General features: G+C 36.5%; 1 protein-coding gene and 1 non-coding gene across 2 annotated transcripts; both read right to left on the bottom strand.

Moving 5' to 3' along the window:
- Positions 1-4,539: 4,539 nt before the first annotated feature.
- Positions 4,540-10,124, bottom strand: LOC143610075 (uncharacterized). The gene is made up of 4 exons (XM_077084648.1): positions 9,574-10,124; positions 6,430-6,915; positions 5,067-5,579; positions 4,540-4,959 (listed from the first exon to the last, which is right to left on the bottom strand). Exons 1-4 carry the CDS (start codon positions 10,045-10,047, stop codon positions 4,876-4,878), a joined length of 1,557 nt encoding a protein of 518 aa, XP_076940763.1. The 5' UTR covers positions 10,048-10,124; the 3' UTR covers positions 4,540-4,875.
- A 3,873-nt stretch (positions 10,125-13,997) lies between these two features.
- On the bottom strand, positions 13,998-14,070 carry TRNAK-CUU (transfer RNA lysine (anticodon CUU)). Its single transcript has one exon. It is a non-coding gene; the product is annotated as a tRNA-Lys (tRNA).
- Positions 14,071-19,987: the final 5,917 nt, after the last annotated feature.

Raw genomic sequence — 19,987 nt, 5'->3', positions numbered from 1 at the left:
TCTCCCTACATCTCTCTTTCACATGTTTTTGCTATTAGGCTAGTTTCACAACAGTTGTCTTTTAAATCACTAATGTATTTTGAGCTTAATTTTAATGGATGAGAAAACTTCACATATAGAAGTAGTATCAGGATGGATGAAACCTGAGAACTCTCCACTTAGTGTAGGAAGTAATTTCATACTCAAAGTCACAAGTTGGTTATGTTTCGTAGTTATGTTATGTTTCCTAATTGTATTGTGATTATAATAGGTAATGCCTTGGCTAACAAGTTAGGTTAGTCTATAGAAACCAAGTCACGGTTAGACATTAGAGAGTGTAGCGTGAGGTGTAACCGAGTTAGGGTTTATCTAGAGGAACACAAGATCTAACAAAGCTAGAGTTCATCTAGATGCAACCAAGTTCTGGTTCATCAAGAGTCAAACCGAGTTAGGGTTTGAGAGTTGTAATAAGTTTTTTGAGTTATATTTTTCTGATTAATATAAACGAGGGTTTGATTATCGATCTGGGAATTGAATTGGTATCAGAGCAAGGGTGATCGAATAATCAAGGCAAGGGTCGGCGATTGAGACAAGGGTCGGTGACAGACAGAGATTTGGGAACCAATTAAGTGGGGTTTTCCGGACCGCATTTCAAAAGGGGTTTTTGGTTATTTTCTTGTGCGTTGCGGTTTAAAAAACAAAAGAAACAACCGAGTTCAGTTTTGGTTCAAGAAGGTTGGGCTTAACCAGAATTCTTTAATTGGTTATTTTGGTTACGTGGAGTTAAAGAAAGATGAAAAACAAGTCGGTTTGATATTTTTCTTGTTAGATTGGCTAAACAAGTAAGGTTTGACCACTATTAATTGTTATCTGGATTGGGTTGGACAAGCGGGCTTAATAAGAGTTTGTTTTTATACGGTTTGAACGAGTTATGCTTTGACCTAAGGGTTTGATTTGTTGGATCGAACCGGGTGCTGACTAAGAAGATCAAGAAGATTGGTGTTCGCTCGATTATATGACTGGGATTGCAGCCAAGGGAGTGGTTATGCGAGCTTATACGACCGAGTGAATGGTCAGGAACAAGGTCACAGAGGTAGTCGAGTTCGGGAGAGCCGAAAGAACACAGTCATGGATCAAGAAGAGTTCTAAGAGATCAAGACCAACAGGGTTGTGAAATCCGAGAAGGTTAAGATCGTGGGTCAAATCAAATAGCCCAAAAGAGACATGCTCGGATTTGAAGAGCCACATATTTCGAGTAAGATATTAGGCGGGGTGATTGTAGAAAGTAATTTCAGACTCAAAGTCACAAGTTGGTTATGTTTCGTAGTTATGTTATGTTTCCTAATTGTATTGTGACTATAATAGGTAATGTCTTGAATAACAAGTTAGGTTAGTCTATAGAAACCAAGTCACGGTTAGACATTAGAGAGTGTAGCGTGAGGTGTAACCGAGTTAGGGTTCATCTAGAGACACACAAGATGTAACCAAGCTAGGGTTCATCTAGATGCAACCAAGTTATGGTTCATCAAGAGTCAAACCGAGTTAGGGTTTGAGAGTTGTAATCAGTTTTTTGAGTTATATTTTTCTGATTAATATAAACGAGAGTTTGATTCTTGTTTGTTATCAGATGGTCGTCAGGTTTTCCATCCATAACAATATCAATTTGGCAAACAACCTCTAACTTGATTGAAAGAATTCCCGTTTGAGTCCATGTAATTTATGAGGTATTTAGTTAGAGTTCCTGCACCTCCATCTCCAACACCATCACCATCATCTCCACCAACACCGCCAACACCACTACCACCATCACCATCACCTCCTCCGGTCGCCACTACTGGAGACCACCTCGATATTGAGTATTATATATACAATTTCAAATATAGGTTTTAATCTTTTTATCCTTTTTACAAATTCTCGCCAAGCGATGTTACTTGTAGTAGTTTTATCAAGTTGAAGAAATAATAATTCAATTGTATTGAGTCTATTTTCAACTCCATGGTTTTGACTTTTATAGTCATAGAAGTTGGATAATTAAAGAAACGAGGTCAAGAAATTAAGCGCAAAACAAAGATCATGATATATTGTCGTAGGAGGTGACTTGTCTAATGTCCGACTCTTCTGTTATGCTTTTGCATAAAAATGTCTTTTTTTTCTTTTTTGTGTTAACACTATAATCTTTTTGCATTAAAATCATCTTCTTCATGATACAAACTCTACAACCCACTGTCAAATGTTCGATTTGAAGTTACGAGTTGAATGGTATAATCAATTTGATGGTAAAGGCTCGCCGGAAAAAATGAAGGTCTCCGGAGACAGGAAACACATGAACCAAGGGAAGTAGAAGTTTGTTTAAGGTCATGACCCGCGTCTCCCATTTCAACACCTTCAAACAGTATCACCATCGTTACATTTTTAAATAATGTAGCCAACACTTTCTAGAGTAATATGTAAAGCATTTTGGATTCCTTTCTTTTGAAATTATCTTCTCATTCAAAAACTAAACGTGAATTAGGGATACAAACTGAATGTTTCTACATCCCTGGGACGTAAAATAATCGTTAAAAAAAGTATAATAGTTATTTTAGGTTTCCGTTAACAGTCATTTGACCGAAGGACTCACTTTTGCCCTCTTTTAAACCACAAAGACTCAACATATATTTGACTTTTAGAGACACCTTGTGCATCCGTGTTATAACAACATGGACGCAAATAATTAAAATCTCTTTAATTAATTTATAACATCATTTATTATATTTATTTCATAATTTAATAACCAAAGAATTTATTTTATGTTCCTTATATCATTGTTGGTGGAAGAACTGGAAACCACATCATAAAAGTGATCTATCAAATCATTAACATTGTTTTATGGATTATCAAAGTTGATGTGTCGTTTTGTCAAACTTTGGTTATATTGTACTTTGTGATACACAAATTAAATTTAAATTAAAAAATCATATCACATATCAAATAAGATTTCACAACATTCATATGATAGGTTATTATTATTATTATTAATTTTAACGGCTAATTTATGTTTTTTGGAGACTTGAACTTAAGACCACCCAACCCCTTGCTGTTAAAAGATTTTGCCTTATCAATAAACCATCAACCCTATTGGTATCCATATGATAGTCAATTCATATTTATTGAAATAGTTAAGGTTATCCACTCACTTCTTCTCTATTCATGATTGGCTCTATAGAAGCTCGATCAATTTAAGCTTAAATAGGCCCAAGCTACAAAATAACTTAATAAGATAGCTCGAAGTCTTGAAATCCTTAGTAAGTTAGTAGTGTCATTATTTTCTTAGTTTTTATTTTGTTTTTTTCTTGTAGATTGTAACTGAGGAAGAATTTGCAAATTAATAAACCCTGACGATCGAATTTTATATCGCCAAGAAAAAACACCCTTATCACCTATCAAAAAAATTCTCAATTCTCCCTTTGGTGCATCGACTCTCGCATAAATTCTTGCTTCGACAATTCAAAAGTCGAAGAAGGTTTTTTACTAATGAATCGATAGTCAAACTCATTATGAGGAAATCATTTTCCTTATCAAAAGCCTCTGGTTATGCACCACATAACACAAATTCATTTTTGGTCCTAGTCATATCATATCAAATTAGATGACTCATTTACATCCTTAGTATCTATCCAGCAAAAGCTTCACATCATTCGTGACATAATAACAAAAGAAATATTTAACGTATTTATTACATTACTTATATTTTACTTGTTAGATCATAGATATACAGATATACTATCCATATCTTTCTATGAAGCTTCAATATACATTCTCTGTAAACACTCATGTTCCTTACCATGTTACAACTTTTTTTCTTTCAATTTCTTTTACTGCCTAACGATAGTAAATAGCAATAGATGCAGAAAATCAGGGATTCGAAATTATATGAGGCAGCATCATTCACCAGTTTTTGTAATACTTAGCAGTGTCATATAGTCCTTTTGAACAATTTCACATCGACAATCTTAACATGTATCATCAAATTTGTTAGTCGACGCATTTCGGCACATTTTGACCTGTTCTGTGTTATGCTGATTCCCAATTCAACCAATATCAACCCATGTACATATTAAGTACCAAACGCCCTGCTTGCGGTGCGCGCATATAAAGTATATATGTGTGAACCCTCGGGTGGGCAAAAGTAAAATTGCACTAATTTTGACGTTATTTTACCAATCTCGTGAAAATAACGTTAAAGGTGGCGGAAGGTTAATCAGGCATCATGTGGTGGCGTTGATAGCCGAAAGACAAGGGCACATGCACCAATCAGCCGGTGTCCCTGATGATTGAGTGCTATGCGCCTTATGTCATGCAAAACTACTATCGAGCCGGGGGTCTCACCGGAAGCAGCCTCTCTATCCCTATGGGATAGAGGTAAGGCTGTCTACATCTTACCCTTCTCAGACCTTACCATAGCATTGCTATTGGTGGGATATACTGAGTACGATGATGATGATGATGTACATATTAAGTACCACTGCTGATGCATTGCTTAGAACGCACATAGGACAACCGCAAAGGCCTAAATAATGCTGGTAAACTTATGTCAAGTTTGATATGTTGTAAAACAGTTGACCAAAAGTTAAAGAAGCAATAACAATGAAATCTCAAGAAAAAAAAATACGAAATTGCTCACAACAGATAACATGATTCAAACAGTCAAAATGTTGACCATGTGGTCAAGATTGGGCAGTTTCAGCCAATCTTCAAACAAAGCAGAGCAGGTTATATAACTAAAACTGAGACAAATTATTATTTATCTGTATTTTCATGCACCGTGAATCCGTCTAGACTTTTGAAAATTACAAGAACCAAAGAACTGGGGGTCCAGTCAACTCCAGATCAGCAGTATTTGACTGAAACATGGTCCTAGATAGGTGAAGAAAAACTAAATTGCACACCGGTCTTGGCTCGATCATGTTCATGTTGTCTCAGTATGTAGCAGTAGTTGACCTAAACAGTTTGACCAAATAAAAAGACACATAAAACAAAAAGATAATGTGAACTCAAAACAATTACCATAAAGTTTATTTGTAGCAATAATGAAGATGAAAACTAACCTCCATGCGAAACAATTTAGTCGGTACAATAAGCCCAAAACCCGCAGAGCTACGAAACGAATCTTTATACTTTTGAAATGAAAAATCACGGAATGCATTCTCGGTTAATTTGGTAAGACTTCCAGCACAAGCAAACGCGTGTGCATGAATATTGGAATCTCTCAACACCTTTAATGGAAGATCAAAGGAAAGATCAGCAAAAGCAGTAACTGCTAAATCTCCACCAAGAAAATCCCTTTCAGAAGTATCAGAATTTGCATCTTCAGAGTTTGGTTTTACTTCCCATTTGGGGTCACTTGGGCCTAATCCTCTAGTCTTGAAGCCCAATAATGAAGTGGGCCCACCTAATGTGCAAACCGGAGAAGAGTTCCCGCCCAAGAAAAATCGATCGGGTAAAGATGTAGGTCTATTTTTAAATTCATTTCCCCATGGGAAAAGAACACCACCAGCAACTCCAAAGCTTAGTGCAGCACGCGCAAAACCCAAGGGTAAAGCATAACGAAGGTCAAACTCCTGTGAAGAAAGTATGTATTTGTTAGAAAGATATATGTTGACTTTGGCCAACAAAAAATGAAGAAATTCAGAATGTGTTTATTAGCACAAAAGGTATTAACTTTGGTCAACAAGATGCATAGAATACTTCCCAGGGGCATTTTCTTTCTGCAATTGTTCAATAAAAGTTAGATTATAACCATTCGGCAGAAAGTTCGTTTATTTAATAAATAAACAAACATGAACAAAATATTTTATTCGTTAAGTTAAGCAAACGAATATGAACACAGGTCTCATTCGTTCATTTAGTTTCGTTTACGTTCGTTCATTTATGTTCATTAGTTTACATTTGTTATCATTAGTTTATATATTCATTTTAATTTTTAGACCCATTACAAATTAATCTAGTTTTATAAAACTAATATATAACCAATTGCAATATATAAAAATATCACCAATTACAACTTAGTCTAATTTTATGACTTTGTTTAAGCCGAAGACATTGATGCTCATCTTTACTTTTAATTGGTGTTCGCTCGGTTATGTTTGTTCATCTCTGTTCAGTTATGTTGTTCATTTACGTTTGTGAGCTGTGCATTTATACTATTAACAAATGAACATAAAAAAACATGAACACACTCCTTTTCTTAACAACAAATAAAAAACTCGTTCACTTAATTGCTAGTATTTGATCGTTTGTTTGGTTAAAGCTAAACGAACAAACACGAAGACGCCCTCGCTTGTGTTTGTTTACTACTACTAGTCTACTACACCATAATTATTATTATTATTTATAATTACTAATTGTAACAATTATTATGTTTAGAACAGTAAAACATATGAAAAAACTTATAGTGGGATGATCACATACTTGTCGTATAAAACGCAGGCTTCGATAATCAGGATAGAGGCCACCAACTTGAGAAGCAGAAACAAAAGCAAAACCTTTAGTTGGTCTAAGAGGCGAGTTCCGTTTATCAATCTTAAAGGTGTATTTCAAATGTGATAATAAACCGTGTCCAAGTTGCCTCCTTATTGACCTAGAAGCCATTTGTGATGGATCAGTCAGCGTACGCCATGAAAGATTATATGCCAGGTCATGATGCTTGGTTGATAGTAGGCCCAAAGATAAGCCCAATGATTGTTCCTTGTAAGAGGAAAATTTCAGCCAATCTTGAGAAAGTAGGGATACGCGTGCCATAACAGGAGTGAATAATCTCATGAATCTCGGTAAAGATACACCAGCGCTGACTTCTGATGTTTGGTCCCACCCGTAAGATAAAGAACCATCCCAAAGATCACCATAACCGAATAAGTTTTTGAACTTGAGTGATCCTTCAAGAGACCAAGATCTAGCCTGCAAAATCAGTTGAAAAATACAGTATATGAGAATGTGAAGGAAATATACAAAAAGAAAATAATATAAAGTGTGAGCACAAAAATATATTTCAATGAACCACCCGCACAAAATGACTTTAACTTTAGTGATTCTGGAAACAGAAAATAATAAGGAAACAAAAAATGTGCAGTGGATCTTTATGCTAAAATAAGGCAAACTTTAAATACTAACTGAAGTTTTTGTCTATAAGCTTTATGATATTTGTTTGATATCAGATTTAAACTAAAATGAGTTTTAAAGATCATAAAAGTTACATGAAGGCAATTGGAGTTGGAAATGTATTCTTTAAGCATCTATCTCATGTTATTTATTTATGGAAATAATATAAAGAATTATTTATTCACATAAAAAGGTGTTCTATCTAAAAATTAAGAAATACAACTTTGAGTGTAATTTTTATATGAAATGCTTTGAAGACTTTTATATGTAATTTATGACGACACCATTCTTTAAACAATATATTATATATACAAAATGATGTGGTAAAGTCAAGAATATATTATAGAAGGGTTATATGTGATAAATAGGCACGAGTAGTATTATAAAATATAAAACATGAGATATGTTGTAATGCCACCAAATGGCTTAGAATGCCATGGATTATTAAGTAGGGGTTAAGAAAGTAACCTTATCATAAGGCTACTCGCCTTGAAGATAAGCATATTGATAAACAATCCTAGGGCCATTTATTGCTATTATCATAAACAAATTTTAATGTGATATTTTCATGAATCAAGAGTTGCATGCAAGAACATAACATTTCTTGTAAAACTTTTTCGAATAACTTTAAATATTATGGCATGCGGCTGTGTGAACTTTAGAAGCAACTTTATTCTGTATGCGCATTTAAAAAGTGCAAGTTTGGAGATATAACACAGGTACCACATAGGCATATGCATAGACAATAAACCAAAAACACAGAGTCACAGACTACGCTATGTGATGAGATAAAGCAGATCAAAGAGCATGATCATCACAAAATCACATAAAGCTATTCTCTGAAGCACGGAAACGGCATGGTAGGTTGAGTCCCCATCCCGGGGACACCATGGGGACGGAAACGCCGGAAAACGTTTCGGCGGCCTCTTCGGCAAATCGGGGACGGTTTAATCAAGGTTTATAATACGTTTCCGGCCAGATTTAGGGTTTTATTATTTATTTTTTCAATTTCCAAAAACAGTTTTATTGAAATAAAACGTGGGCCTGATGGATTGACGGCAGGAATTTGAAACAAACTTTCTTATTCCTTGTTTATAAACACAATCAGCCTATTCCTTTAGTTTATTATCAATCTTCATCAATCTTCTTTCATCGCTTCTTCATAATTGATTACTGATAACTGATAATTAGTATAAACTTATGGTTCATATATAGTGTTTTTTGGAGTTTGAACTTTATATCAATATAAATCTATATTGGAATTTGTATAATATATTTGTAATTTTTTATACTTTTTTTGCCGTACCCTTCCCGTACCCGTATCTTGGATTTTTGATTTTTGCCGTTTCCCGTACCCGTTCCCGTAGCTTAGCTATTAATACCAACAGGAAACTTGTATGTCCTGCAGAGAACTTCTTCTGAAATACATAATGTTAACAGATCCAAAGCACACTGATAACTTTGCCAACTGAAAGTCTGAAACTAGTATACAATTACACATAGCAAGTTAGCAACATAACAAAGACTTCTAAAATTTAACAGTCTCACAACTGCTCAACTGTTAACCTCATGTAAACAAAGATCCTTCCATCAAGAAACAAGCTTTGCAGAAACACATATGTCCTTGTATTCAAATAGATGCAAAAGATTCACTGGGTACCATTTTTAATCAACCAATGTTACTCTTACAACTCTTACAAGAAACATTTGTCCTAAACATTATTCCTTTAAATACATCAGTTAATGAATACATAACTTAACTAGATAAGTTCATTGCAAACTAAATTAGCTCAAAATATTTATCCTTCTAAACTACTCCACTCTAATCACATGTTACAAATTATCAAGAACATACTCTAATCACTCAATCAGCATAGCAATTATAGCCATAGCTAATACTTAAAATACAAAACAATATGTACACTTAAAATATGCAGTTCATTGTATCACTTCAAATAATAGACAGTTAACAAGATATTTCCAGTTCAAATCCATGAAGCTTTTGGTTCTTATTACATTCACAATTTGACACTCAGTCCTACAAACTCATATTAACATGCAAACTCTCATAGCAATACCTACAAGGCTACAATAATCACTCGTTTTCCTACAAAAACTAGATAAAAAATCATATCAGCTCAGATAAACATGGTCCCATAGATAATAACTTATAACTCCATCCTGCAAATTGACTCACTGTCCAAAACCTAGATACTAATAAGCATATAGATACTTGATCATGAGTTAAACAACTTATCTATCACTCCAAATGTCTACCTATAAATAAACTAGACTACAGTTTAGTTTTGCCTATCATCACTATCAGTTTCCCTACCAAATCCCACTGCATTCACACAATACAAACTATGAATAATAGTAAACCCTAGACTGCAATCAAATCACACTAATCATCAACCAATATAATAACTAACAAGCTCAAAAGTAACCGTAAACTACCTCCGGTTTCGTAAAAATACCGATATCACCAGTGAGAGGGTTTTTCGCCTCGACAACTTCCACAACCACATTAGAAGTCCCAGGCAGCTCAGGCGGTCCAGAATCCAGCGTAATATTCACGGCATCAAAAATCTCGAGCTTCTGAAGCCTGGCATTGGCAATCGTGGCGGCCTGAAGCAACTCCTGGACGGACGTGGCGGTTTTTAGGGCTTGGATTTCAGCTTCGATTAACGATTCCTTAGTCTTGTTGTTTCCTTTAATTAAGACGTCGTGGACTCGTAACGGAACTCGTTCGGATTGAATCCGGTGAAATACTACGTCCATTCTCGCTCGGTCTGCTCGCATTCGTGATTCCGGTGTGAGTAACGGTTCTTCGTCTTCATCGAAATCGTCTTCTTCTTCGTCTTCGTTGTTAGGTGAGTCTTCGTCGTCTTCTTCTATCTCTGAGTACGGTTTGTCTTCTTCTTTCACCATTTTTCGATTTGGTTTGATGATGCAGTACGAGCCGTGAGAGATGAGAGGTTAGACGCCGAAAGCAAAGTCTCCGCCGATCGGTGGATTGTTTCGGGTTTCGTCAGGTTTGGGCTGGATGGGCTGGGTCTGTTGCTGACCTAAAAGATATGTGTTTGGGCTTTAAACTGCTGTCTTGTTACTTTGGAGTTTGGAGTTGTAGAGGTATAGGGCTGTTCACGAGCCGAGCTGAATCGAGCGAAGGGTTGCTCGTTGTTTGGCTCGTTTACAACCGAACCGAACCAAGCAGCTGAAATTCAAACCGAGCGAAAACCGAAACGAGCCAAAATCGAATCCAGCATTTTTCGATCGAACATCGAGCGATTTCGAGCATTATTTATTTCTTTTTCACTTTAAAAAAATCAATAAGAAACAAATTTAAATGTTGTAAATAATATAGTTTATAAATAAATTAGTAGTTTTTAGAAAAACATGTAATATATTGTAAATTTTTATTATAAATAAGTTTAGGGTGAGATATAGTGATCATGTAAACAAACTTTTAGTATTCTAAAAACTTGAATCGAAAAAATAAAACTATAAAATTGACGGAATATGAAAAATTTTAAGGGATAAAAATAATTGTAAACTTATATTTTTATGTGTTTTGTCTATATATTTATATATTTGTTCATATATAATGTGTGAAATAAATTGAAAATATTCGAGCCGAGCCGAACCAAGCAGACCCTTGCTCGTTGCTTGGCTAGTTTACAAAACCGAACCGAGCAAAGCGGCTCGTTTTCAATCGAGCGAAAAAACGAGCGAGCATTTTCCGAGCAATTTTCGAGCGAGCGGCGAGCGAGTTCGAGCGTCGAGCGGTTTGGACGGCCCTATAGAGGTAGACTGTAGAGGTGCACAAAAAACCCAAACCCGGAACCGGACCCGAAAAAAAACCCGGAACCGGTTTTTCTAAAACCCGGGTTTTAAATACCCGAACCCGACCCTACCCGTAGGGTACGGATAGGGTATGGCTTTCAATATTGAAACCCGAACCCGATCTAAACCCGATAATACCCGAAACCCGGTTCTAGGTATACCCGAAACCCGGTTCAAACTATACCCGAAACCCGGTTCTAGTTATACCCGAAACCCGGGTTTTTTGCATACCCGAACCGGATTTTTTGCATGCTAGCATATTAGTGTCTATGCACATGTTTTTGTGTGGCTGTCCACAAATCTATAGTCGTTCTCCAACGGATCTTTTTTGAAGCACGTATATGATATAAATACTTGTTTAGAGCAACACCTTTTGATATACCAAACAACAACTGTAAACACATAAAATATATGGTTTTTGTATTATTGATTAGTTGTTTATGTATGTTTGAATGAACTTTGAAATTTGTATACAAAAAAATGGATGTAGGATAAAAAAATGAAGCAGACCCGTTAATAGAAGAAAAATGTAGAAAATGGGGTTTTTTTAATACCCGGAAAATAGGGTATTCAAAACCCATAAAACGGTTTTTTTCAATACCCGAAAATAGGGTCTTCAAATACCCGGATATTTAAGACCCGGTTCAATACCCTACCCGAACCCGGTACACAAGGTATGGTTTTTCAAGCCAATACCCGACCCGATTATTGTTAATACCCAATTTTTCAATACCTGATCATACATGAACCCGGTTCCATACCCGAACCCGGTTTTTCATAATACCCGATTTGTGCACCTCTAACTACTAGAGGTGCACATAGAGGTCAAGGAGCACACAGAAACCGGTTAACCGGTTTCTAACCGTCCAATCCTAACCGGTTACTAACTGATCCTAACCGCCGGTTAGTAACCGGTTTTGTATTATTGATTTCAAAACTGGTTATAAACCGGTTAACCGATTTTATTAATTATTATTTTATTGAAAACCGGTTATTAATCTGTCTAACCGGTTACTACCCTACCCGAAAAACCGGTCTAACCGGTTAATTCCCGCCAAAAAATAACCAGTCAGCAAATTAACCGATTAATGGTTAACCAGTTAACCGATTTGTGCACCTCTAGTTAGAGGTGTACAAAACCGGTTTTAAACCCAAACCAAATCGGTTTATAAACCAAACCAGTTAAGTCAACGGCTGGTCAAAACTGGTTTGACTTAAACCGGTTTCAAAGCAAGTTACGCGGCCTGGTAACGTCGGTTCGGTTCAGTTTATAAACCGCTTTAACCGGTTTTTGTCAAACCGTTTGGTAGATTTGAAGGGGAACCAGTTCTGAAACTGACGGTTTGGGTCGGTTTGGGTGAAACCGGTTTTTTTGTACACCTCCAGGTGCACACATAAACCGGTTAACCGGTTTCTAATCTGTTTGTACCCGATTTTGTAACCGATTACTAACCGGTCTAATCATAACTATTTACTTACCGATCCTAACTGTCGGTTAGTAACCGGTTTATATTATTGATTTCAAAACCGGTTAACCGATCATTTTAATTATTATCTTATTAAAATATGGTTTTTTCTTCGGTTATTAACTGGTCAACCGGTTCGCTCTAACAGGCCAAAACCGTTTCTCTAACCGGTCAAAACCGGTTACTACCCTACCCCAAAACCGGTCTAACCGGTTAATTCCCGAATAAAAAAATTCGGTTAGCATAATAACTGGTTAACCGATTTGTGCACCTCTAAGTAGAGAGGTACAAAATCGTTTTGGTTTAGAAAACGATTTAGGAGCAACAAAGGTCGAACTTGTTCAACTCAATTCAGTTCGGTTTAAACCAGTTTTTCCTCGAATCGGTCCAGTTTTAAAATCGGGTTGGTAGTTTAGTAGGGGAACCGGTCCCAAAACTAGTAGTCTAGGTCCGATTTTCTTGTTAAACCGGTTCGGCCCGATTTTGGAGTGAACCGGTCTCATACCAGTTCTTTTGTAAATCTCTACTATAGAGTGTAACAAACCCGTTTTATTTGGAACCAGTTCGGGTTTCCAATTGGTTGCCTTTTTCAAAAGGAAAATATAGAAAAAGTACTCGACAACTATGTACGAATATAATGCGAGTATGCGACTTACATAACCTAGAGAAGTGAATGAATCCTCCACTTGTGCTAGGAAGGTTTGGGTTCTACATTGAAGGCCAAAATTCGATTCTCATTTGTCACTTTGGGTAGATATTGACAATCAAGTATTTGAGCTAGGCCATGTGAGGTTGTCTGTTTGGATCTCAAGCCCACTCGGATTTTCGTCCCACCGTGTGTTACATTAGAGAGAGTTCCGCTCTTGTGGTGGCACAACGACCGTCAAGTGGCAACCAATAACATAGTTTCCCGAGGGAAAACCCAAGTCAATTTTGAAGCCAGCATGGGCCCGGTTATGACAACATAGTTTGGCCAGAGTTGAGTAATGAAGCTCTCCAAATTAGAGAGTGTGGTGGCTTAAACACAAAAAGAAAATCTTCATTCTAAAAAAAAAGTGAATGAATGATACATCAAAAAGTGACCGAACGAAGTGCATATCGCAAAACTTTTGCTCAGTGTATGTTTTTTCAAAGAAATGAAAAAGCAAATTTTCTCGGTGAGCTAAGATGGTCTTAGAGCTTGTCATATTTTGTTTCAAGTAGTTGAAATTGAGTATGTTTTCAAAAATGTTTAGCATATACTTAAGTATGACCATCGGTGTTACGTCAAAATTAACTTACGTGACAAGTCTTTACCTATATGTGCGGAAGTTGCATCAAACAACCACGACCATATCGATCTGTCCTCGTCCTTGTTGATACGCTGCTTAAGTACTAGTCAGTAAGATGTATTTATTTAACAAATTAAAAGAATCTAAACTCAAAAGAAAAAAGAAATTGGTGGCTTCCGAATAAGATTAGAAGTTTCATAAATGAATGGAAAAGGAAGCACAGTCCTATTTGTCACTTCATTAACATATATAAAATCTTTCAGTAAATAAAAATATACAGAAAACGAAAAAAATTAAGCGCCCACCGTGGGGCTCAAACCCACGACCACAAGGATAAGAGCCTTGCGCTCTACCAACTGAGCTAGACGGACTTTTGTTTCAACTAAAGCTTAATAACATATATGACAACATTTTATCATTTTAAACAAGTTATTAAACCATTGTTGAGCAGATGAGTTTATACTTTACAAATCTAAGGTTAAATAAATGCCTTTCTCTTCTTGATTTCTCTTGAAACTTTCTCTCTTTAAGAATTATAAAACACATTAAATATTTAAAGCATCAGACAATATATTACATAACACAAACCGAACTACATCTGAATAATGGGTAAGCGAACAACAAGCTGCGCCGCTATCCCCTTTTGAATCGCAAAGTCTATTCTACTAAATATAAATCCTTGGTTCCTCGGGCTCTGCGAGTCACTGTGGACCACCTTCTGCACCCGCTCCAAGAAGCGAACTGCCTAGGGAGCTAGGGATCCAAAAGTGTCGAATGCAAATGGAATGAACACGTGCTGATTCTCCAAACACGATGTCTCATGCTTAGCAACCTTCCTAGACTCCGCTCTCAAAACCGCCTGTCCCGGTACGAAGCCACTGTCTCTCAGCCCCACCAACGGGGACACCCCAGTGAGGTCAACACACGCATGCTTACCCCGTGCCCAGCCAAACACAAGAACATCCGCAGGACGCAGGGTAGATCTTCCCTCACGCGGATCAGTCAAAAAGTTAACAGGTGCCTCTTTCTTGGCTGAGATCCCGACACGTCTAAGCACATCCCATAACACATCTCTAACCCAGTCATGAAGATACTTGAATCCCGGCAATTCCTTGCAGTGGAGGGCATGCTCACCGAATCTATCCAAACAATCTTTTTACAAATGGGGCATAATTCATCTGGAGGGAAAAGGGGAATCATAAGCCGGTATTTAAGGATGGCTCTGTATTCAACTGCCGACATCCGTTGCCCAAGACCTTCAATGGGCACAACAGTCAAAAAATCCTGGGCATGAGCCCCCTTGAGACAAGCTAAAACTGCCTTTTGTCTCAGGGTCATATCAAATCTCGCCTCCAAATCATGTACGTGTTTACCATAAAGAGCACTCGCCAAGGTTTGTTGAGATTTCTTGGGGACGGTCTCCTTATCAGTAAAACCGCCTATATCAAGGTTCGGGAGAGTTGTTCCAATATTACCAAGTGCAAAAGAGTAGTCAGGATCTACCCCCGTAACACCAGCGTTTCGCAGGACGTGGTCCTGCAATTTTCACGACTGAGACCTGGAAGCCACAAATGCATATGCGGAGACATCCTCAGCCGAGAAAATTCCTAAGCCTCCGCAACGCATAGGGAAGGAAGCCAACCTCCACTGGAGGTCCCCAAAATGCGGTCCTCCACACACAACAATATCTTCAATTGTCCCCCGCAGGCCCGCATCAAAGATGGACACAGCCTCTTTGACATGTTCAGGTTGACAGGTCCGGAGCCCACACACTAACTTAGCAACCCCCATGCACAAGCGTAACAAAAGGAGCTCACTTTGGGGGTCCCTCAGGTCCGGCAGGCGTTTCATAAGTTCAACCGCCCTCAAAGCTCTTTTAGTTGCCAAAGACCGAATAAACCCTGCATCCCGACTAACCGCTCCCCCAAAGAGTTTAACTCCCATCGCAGGCCTGCTAATCTCTCCAGGGAATAAACCCGACACTTTCTTCGAATCATCACATGACGGCCAATAAACCTTTGTTTTTCGAATATTAAGCCTAAGCCCTAGAGACGCCCCCTTTGAGCGAATAATGCCCAACGCTCTAGCGACCTCCTCAGCCTTACCAATAATAGTGTTATCGTCTAAATACCAAGCATGGAAAGGCAAGGAACAGGTCCCCTGCACCCTAAAGATGAGCGGATGAAGGACCAACGCAAAAAGAAGAGGGCCAAGGGTATGAGTATGTAGCCCACATCACAAGTCCCAATCCAGATCACAGCTCCTAAATTAAAAAAGCAAACTGGAAGGCCAAAGAAATCAAGGAAAAAGTCAGCAGTGGAAAGGGAAGATGGTGGTTCAAGGAAAAAGTCAAAGGTTGATGCAAAGGGCAAGGGAAAGGCTGTGGAGGGTGAAGGTCAGAAAGTGAAGGCAGTGAGAAAGACAAAGCCAAAAGGATCAAACACTTGTGGGACATGTGGTCAAAAGGGTCACAACAAGAGATCATGCATGAAAAATCTTGCTGATTAATGTGCCTACTGTTTAACTGTTTTTGTAGTTTTTATGACTTTATGGTATTTAAGTTGTTAGACTTTTTTTGAAGTTTTTCATGGTATGGATGTATTAAGTTGTTGTCTGGACTAATGTTGCTTTAATTTGTTGACTTTAATATGGTTGATTAATGTTTAGTAGTTGTTAAATGACAAGTAGCTTTTAATATGGTTGTTCATTATTTAACTTGGTTGTTGTTTGCATTTATGGTTGTTGGTAATGGTTGTGCAGAACTGCAGATGGATCAGATGTTACTTATTTTAAGGGTTTGGACATATTTGCCCTTGGATCAGATTTTACATAATTTAATGGTTTGGCAGATGGATGTTTGTACAGATGACTCATTCATCTTTTTGTGCATATTGTGCAGTTTTTACTTATTTGCCCTTGGATCAGATCAGATCATATTATGCAGTATTCATCTCTTGGTTTATGGTTTATGGATGTTGTAGATGGATGTGTAGATAGTGCACAATGTGCAGATTGTGCATGATGTGCAGATTCTGCATAATGTGTAGATTGTGCATAATGTGTAGATAGTGCACAATGTGCAGATTGTGCATCATGTGTAGATAGTGCACAATGTGCAGATTGTGTATAGAATCCATCCAAAAGTCCAAAATAAACTAACCAAAGATCCAAATTAAATCCAAAATAAACTGATGATACATTGCTTAAAAGGGATCCAAAATTACATCTAAAATAAAGTCAAAATACATAATACTTAAACTGCATAAAGTCCTAAATTAACTAATAAAGTCAAAATACAAATAGTCAACAACTTCAAATTCAGTCAACTAGTTACATTTTCATTGCAATTACAATTGCAATGAAAATGATCCAACTAATGACCAATCTGTTCTTCATCTTCCTTGCTTGTTCTTTATAACTCTCTAAACTTTGTTCAACCATGTTTTTCGACTTCAATAAGCCCGGGATAATCTCCAATGCCCGTTCACACATTGGTGGGTCACGCCATCCAAGAAAGGGGCAATCCGATGTCTGGAAAAGAGGAGAAACATGAAGTATAAATAATTGACTGGAACTTAAATCGAATTACACACTTACCATGTCCGGACAAGAGAAAAACCGACGACCTGGATTTCTATCAGTCCATGAAGTTCGAACAACTGCTACCTTGCCACAAACACAGTAAGCCATCATCAATTGAGCCCTGGTATTTGAATTTCGCATCGAGCCCTAATTGATTGAAGCCCTAATCGTACCCTGATCGATTGAAGGTAGGGTTGGGTTAAAAAGAGGGGGAAGACTGATAAAGGGTTTAGTTGCAGAGATATATGAAAGGACAAAACTACCCTCAAATGCGCCTCACGTGATGGGATTTAACTGACTTTTTCTAACCCAGTTAGCGTAAAGGACAAAACTTGTAGGAAAAAAAAGTTTAAAGTACACCGCCTGCAAGGAAACTTAGAAAAGGACACGAACCGTAATTCGTCTTATTTTAAAGGACAAAATTTGTAATTCTGTCAAAAAAAATGTATGATAAATAGTCCACAAAATGAACAAACCTAATAAAATATAGTCGTTACTATTTACGTATATACGGTATGGTTTGAATTATATTACCGCCTTACAGGGTACTTGCTTTTATTGAATGTTACTAGAAGAGAAATCTACTACTCTGATAAAAGAATGCTACTATGTGTCACTTGTCACACTCTCAATCATCCTCACATTTTTAAACCCATTTTGTTATTTGGATCTCTTGTAGGTCATTACCCAATCCAAAATAGCCCTATTCTTTTTTATATATAAAGCAAGTGTGTTAATGTTTATATATTTCTTTTTTTTTCTTTTTATATTTTAACGTCATGTTTATCCTTAAGTAATAAAATGAAGCAATTTAGCTATAGAAAAAGAACATGAAAAATGGGATTGAAGTGGTTGGAACATTACTTTATTATTATTTTTTTAGTATTTTCAAGTATATAAAATAAAAGTCAATTAAAATACTTTCTTCTTTAAAAATTTTTGTTATATACATTGACTACAATATCATAAATTTGTTTATCGACATACTAACCATTTAAATTTATTCTTTTGGAATGTTTTGGAAGGCTAGAATCATGTTCTTTTCTTAGCTATCATATATATATAACTAGCTTTTATTCCCTGTAATATGGGAATGTTTTATATTACTCATTTCTAATATTAATATATTTTTCTAGATTTTAATTTTATTTATTGTAAGGAAGTTATTAATATATTTAAGATTTGATGATGAAAGGGTATCACAAATAAATGAGATGTTATAACCCGGTTTAAAAAAGCTATATAGGTTTGGTGAGACCTGTGACCCGGGTTTTTTTACTATAAAATTCTTAATTATAAATAGTATCTTTAAAAAAAAACCGGATACTAATTTTTAGTATATCTCTATTTTATAGGATTTCATATGAAATATTTGATTATTTTAATTTTTAATATAATGAGATGTTATAACCCGTTTAAAAGGCTATATGGGTTTGGTGAGACCCGTATCCGTGAATTCAGTTTAAATGCATGATAAACCTTCATTTACAAATAAAGCAATATGGCGGTTTGAGAGAATTTAAGAAGATTTCGTTTATATATATTTAAGATTAAGATTTAATACATAATCTTGTTTTATTATATATGGTTGGCTTGTATTTGAAAGAACCCGTGTTTTCACACGGACATCTATATCGCTTTGTCAAGATTTACAGGCAGGCATTGACTAATTTTGATTATTGATAAACTAGGAATATTGACCAACACAACCGCAAACGTATTGTACAAGTAATTTTTTCTTATTAGTCTATATTTGCGTAATGTTTCTTTAGTAATTCCTATAATTTTAATATAAATTGTAATTTTATTAACAATATATGATAATTGTGTTGTCGATTGTATTTTGATTAATGCTCAAATTTTAAAATGTTCATCAATTCCCCGTGTAATACAATGGGCTCAAACTAGTTAAATTATATATTAAATGAAATTTAAAATAGAACGTATACAAGTTTAAATTTGAGTTTGCATGAAGACAAAAGGGTTTCAAACATATTGTGAAGAGAAGATAAATGACGAATACGATAAAAATTATTAAAAGCCTTAGACCGTCCGTAGTGGCACGTTGCCACGAGCATTTTATGGTATAACGCTGGGGGTACACCGCCCCCCGGGCGTTTTGGCTATTTTTTTTGAACGTTTTATGTAAAACGCAGATATGGGCACAAATATCAAAAAAAGAGCCGTTAGTTAGTTATGGAGGAGGTGGTGGTGTAGCTATTGACGGCGAATTTTCCGGCGATGGTTGATTTTCCGGCGATAGATGGAAGGGGAGGAATGTTGGTTGGTAGGGATGGATTGATTTTTAAAGTAATACAAGTCAAAGAAGACATTCACATGATTTCATGTGGAAGGCAGGCGATCGGAAGAGCTAGTTTGTTTTGAAGATGAGTTGGTAAAGTTAATCAAGTGAGTAGGTAAAGAAAATGAAGATAAGATTGGCTTTTGAGCATATCAAACAAACAGGTGTATAGAAGCATATCAAATAAATATTATTATTATTTGATTATTCTAATAAAAAATAAAAAAAAGTAATAGTGACTGGGCGCCACGTGACGCATAATGCCTGGGGGTGGAGATTTATGACTACAGCCTGTTTTTGTAAACAACCATAACTCTGACTGGACGCCACGTGACGCATAATGCCTGAAGGTGGAGAGTTATGACTACACATGGTCTTACAATGGAGGGGATGAGTAGTGGCAT

The sequence above is a fragment of the Bidens hawaiensis genome, unplaced genomic scaffold, assembly GCF_021521415.1.
Source record: "Bidens hawaiensis isolate Kalapana, Puna unplaced genomic scaffold, B.hawaiensis_p1.1 tig00023809_1, whole genome shotgun sequence".
Taxonomy (NCBI): Eukaryota; Viridiplantae; Streptophyta; class Magnoliopsida; order Asterales; family Asteraceae; genus Bidens; species Bidens hawaiensis.
The sequence above is the reverse complement of the archived record's forward strand: the minus strand, read 5'-3'. Positions and strand labels throughout refer to the sequence as shown.

Coding starts and splice junctions, on each gene's coding strand:
- LOC143610075 (XM_077084648.1), bottom strand. CDS start 10,047: ATGGTGAAAGAAGAAGACAAACCGTACTCAGAGATAGAAGAAGACGAC. Junction 6,916..9,573: donor GTATTTTTACGAAACCGGAG/GTAGTTTACGGT, acceptor CTGATTTTGCAG/GCTAGATCTTGGTCTCTTGA. Junction 5,580..6,429: donor GCCTGCGTTTTATACGACAA/GTATGTGATCAT, acceptor CTTTCTTCACAG/GAGTTTGACCTTCGTTATGC.